The following is a 14,720-nucleotide window of genomic DNA, read 5'->3' on the forward strand; positions in this document are numbered from 1 at the left end:
TGTGAAATTCCTTTATGCAACATTGCTTCAGAAGAACTTTCGTTATTGGTAGTGAGAAAGTTGTATCGCACTTGCTAAGGTGGGTTTCTAGCCGGTATCTCTTGTGTTCTTGTAATGGGCACTCAAATAACAGGTGGTCGACTGTTTGTGTGGGGTGTTCACAGGGACATGAAGAGCCGTTTGGGTTATCAATTTTGAAACGTTCAAAATATGAATTAAATTTTCTGTGTCCAGTCATGAATTGCGTGGATATGTACGATGGTTCATAATTCTTTACTGTTAGTCTATCTTTTACTGTGGGAAAATATAGTGATTTTGTGATTTGGCCATTTGTACTATTTAACCACAGTAGTATTTGCTATGCTAAACAGTACTAGGTACGAAAGAATTAAAAATAAAACCTTACAAAATTCGTGATTATCATAGCAGACTTCATGTGGTTTCAACAGTCTGAGTATGATGGACTACTTGACCAATTTTAATTTTTATAGAGACAAAGCATGGTTCCACCCTAGTGGTTATGTGAACACTCAAAACAATCGTTACTGGGACAGTGAAAATCTACACCGTTTTCACGAACGACAGCTACATGAGATAAAAATTGATGTATGGTGTGCAATGAATGGCCCCATTTTCATTGAGGAATCGCCTAACAGAGAAAGACATATATAGTTCATATTCCGTCCACTTTTTAATGAGCTGATGAGGACGAAAATTGTACAGTTATTTCATGCAGGATAATGCCAAAGCTCACACTGCTCTGTGCCAATGACTTCCATTCAAGAAGAGTTTGATGACAGTGTGGTAAGTCCTGGATTATGGCCAAATCGATCACCGGACTTAAATCCATGCAATTTTTATTTATAGGGCACACTGAAAAGTAAAGTTTAGATGAATAACCCACTTTCATTTGAGGAACTCAAACAAAATATCTGGAACGAAATTCGAACCATTTTGGAGAACCAAATTTGGCGAATTGCTGGACATATCTTCAGGAGATATGCAGCCTGCCAGATGTCACAAAGCCGGTCATTTCGAACATAAATTGTGAATTCTGTAGGTACATCATTATGCAATAATAAAGGTGGACTAAATACTTACGACTTGTTCATTAGTTGCATCGGTGTTCGTGCCTGTGTCCTGCAAGCAAGGAATACAAAAAACGTTACAGACGTTTATCATAATACTCACTACGCATAAGGCAACACATTGGCTTAAAGTTGATGCTCATTGGCACGAACCGACTAGAACAGAACGAACCGGAAGTATTCTGCGCGAGATGTATGCATGTATTTTAGACGGTAAACACACACTTTTCCGAATGGAAACAATCGCCTCCCGGTCCTGACGGACGGGATTTTCGCGACACAACCCTAGCGGAAATTTCCGAGATGGCTGATGGCGTGTGTTGGCTGTTCTCAGTATTTTCCCACTCATCACGTGATTATGTGTTATTCAGTGAGATTATTCTTAAAATGAATGATGAAAAGTTAATTTTAACAGATTTAATCGCTCTTCTGTGCTAATTGATATTTGAAATGTGGTGTTTCCCTTTATTATTTCAGGTGCTAATAACAGATGAAGATCTAACAATTTTTCTTCGCTCATACGAAAGTACTGAAAAAACATTCAGGATCTTTACACAAATCTGGGAAAAGATGGTTAAATTTACCTAAAACACTTACTTTTTTTTTTTTTTTGATAATGTTATGACCCCCATATTTTCTTTTTTCCCTCGTCATCAGCTAAAAGACTCAATAAAATAAAATCATCTTAAGAAATTGCTACTATCACTACTATCCCACTCCATGATTGAAACCAAACTGCCTGTCAACTGGTACCGGAATATTCTGAACAGTGAATGTAAGACTTTCTGCGGAAGACAGACTGCTGTAGATTTCCGTTCTGGTTGGTTCGTACCAGTCAGCATCAACCTTTATTCCAAAATTATTTTAAAGTGCACTATTGCATTGTTGTGAAAGGAACAGAGGTTAAGGGGATGCGCTACTGAATTTTCTAACTTCTACATTTTAAAAGATAATGTAATGAAATTTTAACATATTATGATCATGATTATGAACTAATCTGGCAAATTTTAATGACCTAAGTCAAGAAATAAGTTAAAACAACTGAAAATAACATGTTTATTTTTGGAAACCGTTCTTTGGAATATAAAACAAGAGTTGTCTATAGTTTTTGTAGTGCATATTATAACTGAAAAGACAGCTTGTGGTAATGGAGCATTGGAATTTAGCATATGAAGCAAAGGTAATGTTCGAAATTTCGTTTTTTGAAGAAATCAGTTTTTCGACAGAACCCTTGTGACCCTGCAGACATCAAGCCGATAGTCCAATTCGTCCCACACTGCTAAGTGTATCCATATGGATTGCAACAATGGCGTTGATGATGCTGGTGCGTAGCTCTGGCAGATTTTCCGTAATGGAGGTACAAAAACAGAGTCTTTAACATGCCCCCACAGATAGAAGTCACACGGTGTTAAGTCAGGGGAACGTGGAGGCCAGAACAAGAGATGCATTTCTTTGTCGTTGCACTTTCCAAGTCCAAGGTGTACGGCCTTTTCTTTTTTCTCGAACCCACCGTGTCAGGGCATTCTTACCTGGACATGTTAGAAGAGTGGCTGATGCCACAGCTGGAGAGTGAGAGTGCTGATTTCATATGTCAACAAAATGGCGCTCCACCTCACTTCCACTACGAAGTCCGGACATTCCTGAACGACCGATCGCCAAACAGATGGATTGGTCGCGCGAGGAAAGACGACATGCAGCTCTTGTCCTGGCCTCCACGTTCCCCTGACTTAACACCGTGTGACTTCTTACCTGTGGGGGTATGTTAAAGACTCTGTTTTTGTACCACCATTATCGGAAAATCTGCCAGAGCTACGCGCCCGCATCATCAACGCCATCGTTGCTATCGATATGGATACACTTAGCCGTGTGTGGGACGAATTGAACTACCGGCTTGATGTCTGCAGGGTCACAAGGGAAGCCCATATCGAACACCTATAAAGTATGTTAAAAAACTTGGAGAGTTTCTCTATCTACGAGTACTTGTATATCTAAATATTTTCCATGTTAAATCGTTGGTCCACAAATAATTTTCGTAACTAGGGCAATCATTTATGCTCACCGTGTACATCATTATGCAATAATAAAGGTGGACTAAATACTTACGACTTGTTCATTAGTTGCATCGGTGTTCGTGCCTGTGTCCTGCAAGCAAGGAATACAAAAAACGTTACAGACGTTTATCATAATACTCACTACGCATAAGGCAACACATTGGCTTAAAGTTGATGCTCATTGGCACGAACCGACTAGAACAGAACGAACCGGAAGTATTCTGCGCGAGATGTATGCATGTATTTTAGACGGTAAACACACACTTTTCGGAATGGAAACAATCGCCTGCCGGTCCTGACAGACAGGATTTTCGCGACACAACCCTAGCAGAAATTTCCGAGATGGCTGATGGCGTGTGTTGGCTGTTCTCAGTATTTTCCCACTCATCACGTGATTATGTGTTATTCAGTGAGATTATTCTTAAAATGAATGATGAAAAGTTAATTTTAACAGATTTAATCGCTCTTCTGTGCTAATTGATATTTGAAATGTGGTGTTTCCCTTTATTATTTCAGGTGCTAATAACAAATGAAGATCTAACAATTTTTCTTCGCTCATACGAAAGTACTGAAAAAAACATTCAGGATCTTTACACAAATCTGGGAAAAGATGGTTAAATTTACCTAAAACACTTACTTTTTTTTTTTTTTTTGATAATGTTATGACCCCCATATTTTCTTTTTTCCCTCGTCATCAGCTAAAAGACTCACTAAAATAAAATCATCTTAAGAATTTGCTACTATCACTACTATCCCACTCCATGATTGAAACCAAACTGCCTGTCAACTGGTACCGGAATATTCTGAACAGTGAATGTAAGACTTTCTGCGGAAGACAGACTGCTGTAGATTTCCGTTCTGGTTGGTTCGTACCAGTCAGCATCAACCTTTATTCCAAAATTATTTTAAAGTGCACTATTGCATTGTTGTGAAAGGAACAGAGGTTAAGGGGATGCGCTACTGAATTTTCTAACTTCTACATTTTAAAAGATAATGTAATGAAATTTTAACATATTATGATCATGATTATGAACTAATCTGGCAAATTTTAATGACCTAAGTCAAGAAATAAGTTAAAACAACTGAAAATAACATGTTTATTTTTGGAAACCGTTCTTTGGAATATAAAACAAGAGTTGTCTATAGTTTTTGTAGTGCATATTATAACTGAAAAGACAGCTTGTGGTAATGGAGCATTGGAATTTAGCATATGAAGCAAAGGTAATGTTCGAAATTTCGTTTCTTGAAGAAATCAGTTTTTCGACAGAACCCTTGTGACCCTGCAGACATCAAGCCGATAGTCCAATTCGTCCCACACTGCTAAGTGTATCCATATGGATTGCAACAATGGCGTTGATGATGCTGGTTCGTAGCTCTGGCAGATTTTCCGTAATGGAGGTACAAAAACAGAGTCTTTAACATGCCCCCACAGATAGAAGTCACACGGTGTTAAGTCAGGGGAACGTGGAGGCCAGAACAAGAGATGCATGTCTTTGTCATTGCACTTTCCAAGTCCAAGGTGTACGGCCTTTTCTTTTTTCTCGAACCCACCGTGTCAGGGCATTCTTACCTGGACATGTTAGAAGAGTGGCTGATGCCACAGCTGGAGAGTGAGAGTGCTGATTTCATATGTCAACAAAATGGCGCTCCACCTCACTTCCACTACGAAGTCCGGACATTCCTGAACGACCGATCGCCAAACAGATGGATTGGTCGCGCGAGGAAAGACGACATGCAGCTCTTGTCCTGGCCTCCACGTTCCCCTGACTTAACACCGTGTGACTTCTTACCTGTGGGGGTATGTTAAAGACTCTGTTTTTGTACCACCATTATCGGAAAATCTGCCAGAGCTACGCGCCCGCATCATCAACGCCATCGTTGCTATCGATATGGATACACTTAGCCGTGTGTGGGACGAACTGAACTACCGGCTTGATGTCTGCAGGGTCACAAGGGAAGCCCATATCGAACACCTATAAGGTATGTTAAAAAACTTGGAGAGTTTCTCTATCTACGAGTACTTGTATATCTAAATATTTTCCATGTTAAATCGTTGGTCCACAAATAATTTTCGTAACTAGGGCAATCATTTATGCTCACCGTGTACATCATTATGCAATAATAAAGGTGGACTAAATACTTACGACTTGTTCATTAGTTGCATCGGTGTTCGTGCCTGTGTCCTGCAAGCAAGGAATACAAAAAACGTTACAGACGTTTATCATAATACTCACTACGCATAAGGCAACACATTGGCTTAAAGTTGATGCTCATTGGCACGAACCGACTAGAACAGAACGAACCGGAAGTATTCTGCGCGAGATGTATGCATGTATTTTAGACGGTAAACACACACTTTTCGGAATGGAAACAATCGCCTGCCGGTCCTGACAGACAGGATTTTCGCGACACAACCCTAGCAGAAATTTCCGAGATGGCTGATGGCGTGTGTTGGCTGTTCTCAGTATTTTCCCACTCATCACGTGATTATGTGTTATTCAGTGAGATTATTCTTAAAATGAATGATGAAAAGTTAATTTTAACAGATTTAATCGCTCTTCTGTGCTAATTGATATTTGAAATGTGGTGTTTCCCTTTATTATTTCAGGTGCTAATAACAAATGAAGATCTAACAATTTTTCTTCGCTCATACGAAAGTACTGAAAAAAACATTCAGGATCTTTACACAAATCTGGGAAAAGATGGTTAAATTTACCTAAAACACTTACTTTTTTTTTTTTTTTGATAATGTTATGACCCCCCATATTTTCTTTTTTCCCTCGTCATCAGCTAAAAGACTCACTAAAATAAAATCATCTTAAGAATTTGCTACTATCACTACTATCCCACTCCATGATTGAAACCAAACTGCCTGTCAACTGGTACCGGAATATTCTGAACAGTGAATGTAAGACTTTCTGCGGAAGACAGACTGCTGTAGATTTCCGTTCTGGTTGGTTCGTACCAGTCAGCATCAACCTTTATTCCAAAATTATTTTAAAGTGCACTATTGCATTGTTGTGAAAGGAACAGAGGTTAAGGGGATGCGCTACTGAATTTTCTAACTTCTACATTTTAAAAGATAATGTAATGAAATTTTAACATATTATGATCATGATTATGAACTAATCTGGCAAATTTTAATGACCTAAGTCAAGAAATAAGTTAAAACAACTGAAAATAACATGTTTATTTTTGGAAACCGTTCTTTGGAATATAAAACAAGAGTTGTCTATAGTTTTTGTAGTGCATATTATAACTGAAAAGACAGCTTGTGGTAATGGAGCATTGAAATTTAGCATATGAAGCAAAGGTAATGTTCGAAATTTCGTTTTTTGAAGAAATCAGTTTTTCGACAGAACCCTTGTGACCCTGCAGACATCAAGCCGATAGTCCAATTCATTCCACACTGCTAAGTGTATCCATATGGATTGCAACAATGGCGTTGATGATGCTGGTGCGTAGCTCTGGCAGATTTTCCGTAATGGAGGTACAAAAACAGAGTCTTTAACATGCCCCCACAGATAGAAGTCACACGGTGTTAAGTCAGGGGAACATGGAGGCCAGAACAAGAGATGCATGTCTTTGTCGTTGCACTTTCCAAGTCCAAGGTGTACGGCCTTTTCTTTTTTCTCGAACCCACCGTGTCAGGGCATTCTTACCTGGACATGTTAGAAGAGTGGCTGATGCCACAGCTGGAGAGTGAGAGTGCTGATTTCATATGTCAACAAAATGGCGCTCCACCTCACTTCCACTACGAAGTCCGGACATTCCTGAACGACCGATCGCCAAACAGATGGATTGGTCGCGCGAGGAAAGACGACATGCAGCTCTTGTCCTGGCCTCCACGTTCCCCTGACTTAACACCGTGTGACTTCTTACCTGTGGGGGTATGTTAAAGACTCTGTTTTTGTACCACCATTATCGGAAAATCTGCCAGAGCTACGCGCCCGCATCATCAACGCCATCGTTGCTATCGATATGGATACACTTAGCCGTGTGTGGGACGAATTGAACTACCGGCTTGATGTCTGCAGGGTCACAAGGGAAGCCCATATCGAACACCTATAAGGTATGTTAAAAAACTTGGAGAGTTTCTCTATCTACGAGTACTTGTATATCTAAATATTTTCCATGTTAAATCGTTGGTCTATCTACAAGTACTTGTATATCTAAATATTTTCCATGTTAAATCGTTGGTCCACAAATAATTTTCGTAACTAGGGCAATCATTTATGCTCACCGTGTACATCATTATGCAATAATAAAGGTGGACTAAATACTTACGACTTGTTCATTAGTTGCATCGGTGTTCGTGCCTGTGTCCTGCAAGCAAGGAATACAAAAAACGTTACAGACGTTTATCATAATACTCACTACGCATAAGGCAACACATTGGCTTAAAGTTGATGCTCATTGGCACGAACCGACTAGAACAGAACGAACCGGAAGTATTCTGCGCGAGATGTATGCATGTATTTTAGACGGTAAACACACACTTTTCGGAATGGAAACAATCGCCTGCCGGTCCTGACAGACAGGATTTTCGCGACACAACCCTAGCAGAAATTTCCGAGATGGCTGATGGCGTGTGTTGGCTGTTCTCAGTATTTTCCCACTCATCACGTGATTATGTGTTATTCAGTGAGATTATTCTTAAAATGAATGATGAAAAGTTAATTTTAACAGATTTAATCGCTCTTCTGTGCTAATTGATATTTGAAATGTGGTGTTTCCCTTTATTATTTCAGGTGCTAATAACAAATGAAGATCTAACAATTTTTCTTCGCTCATACGAAAGTACTGAAAAAAACATTCAGGATCTTTACACAAATCTGGGAAAAGATGGTTAAATTTACCTAAAACACTTACTTTTTTTTTTTTTTTTTGATAATATTATGACCCCCATATTTTCTTTTTTCCCTCGTCATCAGCTAAAAGACTCACTAAAATAAAATCATCTTAAGAATTTGCTACTATCACTACTATCCCACTCCATGATTGAAACCAAACTGCCTGTCAACTGGTACCGGAATATTCTGAACAGTGAATGTAAGACTTTCTGCGGAAGACAGACTGCTGTAGATTTCCGTTCTGGTTGGTTCGTACCAGTCAGCATCAACCTTTATTCCAAAATTATTTTAAAGTGCACTATTGCATTGTTGTGAAAGGAACAGAGGTTAAGGGGATGCGCTACTGAATTTTCTAACTTCTACATTTTAAAAGATAATGTAATGAAATTTTAACATATTATGATCATGATTATGAACTAATCTGGCAAATTTTAATGACCTAAGTCAAGAAATAAGTTAAAACAACTGAAAATAACATGTTTATTTTTGGAAACCGTTCTTTGGAATATAAAACAAGAGTTGTCTATAGTTTTTGTAGTGCATATTATAACTGAAAAGACAGCTTGTGGTAATGGAGCATTGGAATTTAGCATATGAAGCAAAGGTAATGTTCGAAATTTCGTTTCTTGAAGAAATCAGTTTTTCGACAGAACCCTTGTGACCCTGCAGACATCAAGCCGATAGTCCAATTCGTCCCACACTGCTAAGTGTATCCATATGGATTGCAACAATGGCGTTGATGATGCTGGTTCGTAGCTCTGGCAGATTTTCCGTAATGGAGGTACAAAAACAGAGTCTTTAACATGCCCCCACAGATAGAAGTCACACGGTGTTAAGTCAGGGGAACGTGGAGGCCAGAACAAGAGATGCATGTCTTTGTCATTGCACTTTCCAAGTCCAAGGTGTACGGCCTTTTCTTTTTTCTCGAACCCACCGTGTCAGGGCATTCTTACCTGGACATGTTAGAAGAGTGGCTGATGCCACAGCTGGAGAGTGAGAGTGCTGATTTCATATGTCAACAAAATGGCGCTCCACCTCACTTCCACTACGAAGTCCGGACATTCCTGAACGACCGATCGCCAAACAGATGGATTGGTCGCGCGAGGAAAGACGACATGCAGCTCTTGTCCTGGCCTCCACGTTCCCCTGACTTAACACCGTGTGACTTTTACCTGTGGGGGTATGTTAAAGACTCTGTTTTTGTACCACCATTATCGGAAAATCTGCCAGAGCTACGCGCCCGCATCATCAACGCCATCGTTGCTATCGATATGGATACACTTAGCCGTGTGTGGGACGAACTGAACTACCGGCTTGATGTCTGCAGGGTCACAAGGGAAGCCCATATCGAACACCTATAAGGTATGTTAAAAAACTTGGAGAGTTTCTCTATCTACGAGTACTTGTATATCTAAATATTTTCCATGTTAAATCGTTGGTCCACAAATAATTTTCGTAACTAGGGCAATCATTTATGCTCACCGTGTACATCATTATGCAATAATAAAGGTGGACTAAATACTTACGACTTGTTCATTAGTTGCATCGGTGTTCGTGCCTGTGTCCTGCAAGCAAGGAATACAAAAAACGTTACAGACGTTTATCATAATACTCACTACGCATAAGGCAACACATTGGCTTAAAGTTGATGCTCATTGGCACGAACCGACTAGAACAGAACGAACCGGAAGTATTCTGCGCGAGATGTATGCATGTATTTTAGACGGTAAACACACACTTTTCGGAATGGAAACAATCGCCTGCCGGTCCTGACAGACAGGATTTTCGCGACACAACCCTAGCAGAAATTTCCGAGATGGCTGATGGCGTGTGTTGGCTGTTCTCAGTATTTTCCCACTCATCACGTGATTATGTGTTATTCAGTGAGATTATTCTTAAAATGAATGATGAAAAGTTAATTTTAACAGATTTAATCGCTCTTCTGTGCTAATTGATATTTGAAATGTGGTGTTTCCCTTTACTATTTCAGGTGCTAATAACAAATGAAGATCTAACAATTTTTCTTCGCTCATACGAAAGTACTGAAAAAAACATTCAGGATCTTTACACAAATCTGGGAAAAGATGGTTAAATTTACCTAAAACACTTACTTTTTTTTTTTTTTTGATAATGTTATGACCCCCCATATTTTCTTTTTTCCCTCGTCATCAGCTAAAAGACTCACTAAAATAAAATCATCTTAAGAATTTGCTACTATCACTACTATCCCACTCCATGATTGAAACCAAACTGCCTGTCAACTGGTACCGGAATATTCTGAACAGTGAATGTAAGACTTTCTGCGGAAGACAGACTGCTGTAGATTTCCGTTCTGGTTGGTTCGTACCAGTCAGCATCAACCTTTATTCCAAAATTATTTTAAAGTGCACTATTGCATTGTTGTGAAAGGAACAGAGGTTAAGGGGATGCGCTACTGAATTTTCTAACTTCTACATTTTAAAAGATAATGTAATGAAATTTTAACATATTATGATCATGATTATGAACTAATCTGGCAAATTTTAATGACCTAAGTCAAGAAATAAGTTAAAACAACTGAAAATAACATGTTTATTTTTGGAAACCGTTCTTTGGAATATAAAACAAGAGTTGTCTATAGTTTTTGTAGTGCATATTATAACTGAAAAGACAGCTTGTGGTAATGGAGCATTGAAATTTAGCATATGAAGCAAAGGTAATGTTCGAAATTTCGTTTTTTGAAGAAATCAGTTTTTCGACAGAACCCTTGTGACCCTGCAGACATCAAGCCGATAGTCCAATTCATCCCACACTGCTAAGTGTATCCATATGGATTGCAACAATGGCGTTGATGATGCTGGTTCGTAGCTCTGGCAGATTTTCCGTAATGGAGGTACAAAAACAGAGTCTTTAACATGCCCCCACAGATAGAAGTCACACGGTGTTAAGTCAGGGGAACGTGGAGGCCAGAACAAGAGATGCATGTCTTTGTCGTTGCACTTTCCAAGTCCAAGGTGTACGGCCTTTTCTTTTTTCTCGAACCCACCGTGTCAGGGCATTCTTACCTGGACATGTTAGAAGAGTGGCTGATGCCACAGCTGGAGAGTGAGAGTGCTGATTTCATATGTCAACAAAATGGCGCTCCACCTCACTTCCACTACGAAGTCCGGACATTCCTGAACGACCGATCGCCAAACAGATGGATTGGTCGCGCGAGGAAAGACGACATGCAGCTCTTGTCCTGGCCTCCACGTTCCCCTGACTTAACACCGTGTGACTTCTTACCTGTGGGGGTATGTTAAAGACTCTGTTTTTGTACCACCATTATCGGAAAATCTGCCAGAGCTACGCGCCCGCATCATCAACGCCATCATTGCTATCGATATGGATACACTTAGCCGTGTGTGGGACGAATTGAACTACCGGCTTGATGTCTGCAGGGTCACAAGGGAAGCCCATATCGAACACCTATAAGGTATGTTAAAAAACTTGGAGAGTTTCTCTATCTACGAGTACTTGTATATCTAAATATTTTCCATGTTAAATCGTTGGTCTATCTACGAGTACTTGTATATCTAAATATTTTCCATGTTAAATCGTTGGTCCACAAATAATTTTCGTAACTAGGGCAATCATTTATGCTCACCGTGTACATCATTATGCAATAATAAAGGTGGACTAAATACTTACGACTTGTTCATTAGTTGCATCGGTGTTCGTGCCTGTGTCCTGCAAGCAAGGAATACAAAAAACGTTACAGACGTTTATCATAATACTCACTACGCATAAGGCAACACATTGGCTTAAAGTTGATGCTCATTGGCACGAACCGACTAGAACAGAACGAACCGGAAGTATTCTGCGCGAGATGTATGCATGTATTTTAGACGGTAAACACACACTTTTCGGAATGGAAACAATCGCCTGCCGGTCCTGACAGACAGGATTTTCGCGACACAACCCTAGCAGAAATTTCCGAGATGGCTGATGGCGTGTGTTGGCTGTTCTCAGTATTTTCCCACTCATCACGTGATTATGTGTTATTCAGTGAGATTATTCTTAAAATGAATGATGAAAAGTTAATTTTAACAGATTTAATCGCTCTTCTGTGCTAATTGATATTTGAAATGTGGTGTTTCCCTTTATTATTTCAGGTGCTAATAACAGATGAAGATCTAACAATTTTTCTTCGCTCATACGAAAGTACTGAAAAAAACATTCAGGATCTTTACACAAATCTGGGAAAAGATGGTTAAATTTACCTAAAACACTTACTTCTTTTTTTTTTTTTTTTTTGGATAATGTTATGACCCCCATATTTTCTTTTTTCCCTCGTCATCAGCTAAAAGACTCAATAAAATAAAATCATCTTAAGAATTTGCTACTATCACTACTATCCCACTCCATGATTGAAACCAGACTGCCTGTCAACTGGTACCGGAATATTCTGAACAGTGAATGTAAGACTTTCTGCGGAAGACAGACTGCTGTAGATTTCCGTTCTGGTTGGTTAGTGCCAGTCATCGTCAACCTTTATTCCAAAATTATTTTAAAGTGCACTATTGCATTGTTGTGAAAGGAACAGAGGTTAAGGGGATGCGCTACTGAATTTTCTAACTTCTCCATTTTAAAAGATAATGTAATGAAATTTTAACATATTATGATCATGATTATGAACTAATCTGACAAATTTTAATGACCTAAGTCAAGAAATAAGTTAAAAAAACTGAAAATAACATGTTTATTTTTGGAAACCGTTCTTTGGAATATAAAACAAGAGTTGTCTATAGTTTTTGTAGTGCATATTATAACTGAAAGACAGCTTGTGGTAATGGAGCATTGGAATTTAGCATATGAAGCAAAGGTAATGTTCGAAATTTCGTTTTTTGAAGAAATCAATTTTTCGACAGAATCCATCGATAATAATTGTGGAATTGCAAGGAAATATCGTACAGATTTTTTGCCACTTGCAAAACCTATATTTACAAACAAGTTTTGAAATCTACGCGAACATTATGAGTATTGTTTGGAACTTAATGGAAAGCATTTTGAACATGTGTGTGTGTGTGTGTGTGTGTGTATATATATATATATATATATATATATATATATATATATATATATATATATATACACATATACATATATATATATATAGTGCACACATGTGGTAAGTGCTAATTTCTTAATTTTGAGGAAAACAAGTTTCAATTTGCAATACTTAATTACACTTCAATTAACATCTATTCTCAAAAAGTGAACATAACATAGGAAAATTTTATTAATCACTTTCCACATTTGTGCACAGTAAAGATACATCTCACAGGAATTCGATTTTGTACTTAACACAATTTGACCGAAAAATGTACTTAACACATGTGTGCACTAAGTCATCGATATATATATATATATATATATATATATATATATTATAAATCTTGTTTAGGCCAGTGATGTCAAAGCAAGCGCATTTTTCTGACCTTGACGTCGTGCGCAGGCATCAAGTGCTAAATGTGGAAGAAGGAATAAGCAGCCTGTTGGATTAAGAAAACAGTGGTGCACAAACTTCAAACGGAACGTGAAATTTATGTCATTTTTTATGGCTTCTTTCTGTAAAACAAAAATACTAACACCAATTTCTTAATATTGCAGTTGTGTTTGAAACGTTAATAACATAATAAAGAGTTAAGAAAGAGTATTCACATAAATTCCATAGCAGTATAACTATATTATACTAAGTGGATGAAACACATCATTCATAAAGAAAGTGATATCCCAAAGAAAGAGATTGAGTATGACGTGGTAAATTGTAATTGATATTGATGGTATCTTTAGTCTTATAAAAATAAACGGTGAACTAATGGAAACAATATTACAGTACAAAGGAAAGTTATCTATGTACTGTATATGTTTTAAGTGTAACTAATATTCCATAACAAAACTTTTATCGCATTATGCTTTTAAGATGATATTGGTGAGCAACTTCCTATCATCAGAATATTAAATTATTTTCTCGAAACCAGCTGAAGCTATAGAGCTGACATTTTTACAACACATGGGCACATATCTTTTGCTTATGATGTAACAGTAGTTGCTTTGTTAATTCATTTTCTTACAAACATTTTCCATGCGAATATTATCAAAATCAAAAATACACTATCTTCAGTAATACGTATTTACTGTAGGCCTATATTAGATTTACGAAAACATTGTTTCAGTACCTGTAAGGCTACTAAATAAATAGGCCTATATCTGAAAATTTCACTTTTCTATAAAAAGAAGTTGAGAAAATATTTCTTTTGAAATAAAAAAAAACTTGTGAAAAATGAGCATTAAAATTAACACCTACATTCTTATAATGCAGTTATACTTCTCAAACAAATCTAAAAATTAACATGGATACAGTTTTAATAAGTTCTCTTCCCTTTATCCATTGAATCAGTGCCGGCCATCCCTGTATATAGCTCGACCAAGCAGCATATACTACCTCTCTCGTCTGTCTCTTTCCTTTCCGCTGCAAAGCGCTCAGGCTTTCCTGAGCTCTAAAGCACGCGCTTGCACCTATGGGCATCAATTGACATGACTGGTTTAGGCGCATACTGTACTAATATTATTATTACAGCAATCTTCTTCTTCTTCTTCTTCATCTAGTCTAATGTAGCCTGGTTGTGCAGTACAACACAATTCCATACAGTGTCCGAGAAGTGTATCTGTAAATTCTGTGGTGCAAGGTGTGACAAGTACCACGT

The 14,720-nt window shown here is 38.1% G+C and overlaps 1 protein-coding gene across 1 annotated transcript in view; it reads right to left on the reverse strand.

Moving 5' to 3' along the window:
* Window positions 1-14,720, reverse strand: part of LOC138694339 (uncharacterized) — a 56,694-nt gene that overhangs the window by 36,112 nt on the left and 5,862 nt on the right. Inside the window, exons 3-4 of the mRNA XM_069817958.1 lie at window positions 11,662-11,700; window positions 1,102-1,140 (exon numbers count right to left, since the gene is read on the reverse strand). Of these exons, the coding sequence (XP_069674059.1) occupies window positions 1,102-1,140; window positions 11,662-11,700 (78 nt within the window). The remainder of the gene's footprint in view (window positions 1-1,101; window positions 1,141-11,661; window positions 11,701-14,720) is intronic.

This window comes from Periplaneta americana, chromosome 2 (assembly GCF_040183065.1).
Source record: "Periplaneta americana isolate PAMFEO1 chromosome 2, P.americana_PAMFEO1_priV1, whole genome shotgun sequence".
Lineage (NCBI taxonomy): Eukaryota > Metazoa > Arthropoda > Insecta > Blattodea > Blattidae > Periplaneta > Periplaneta americana.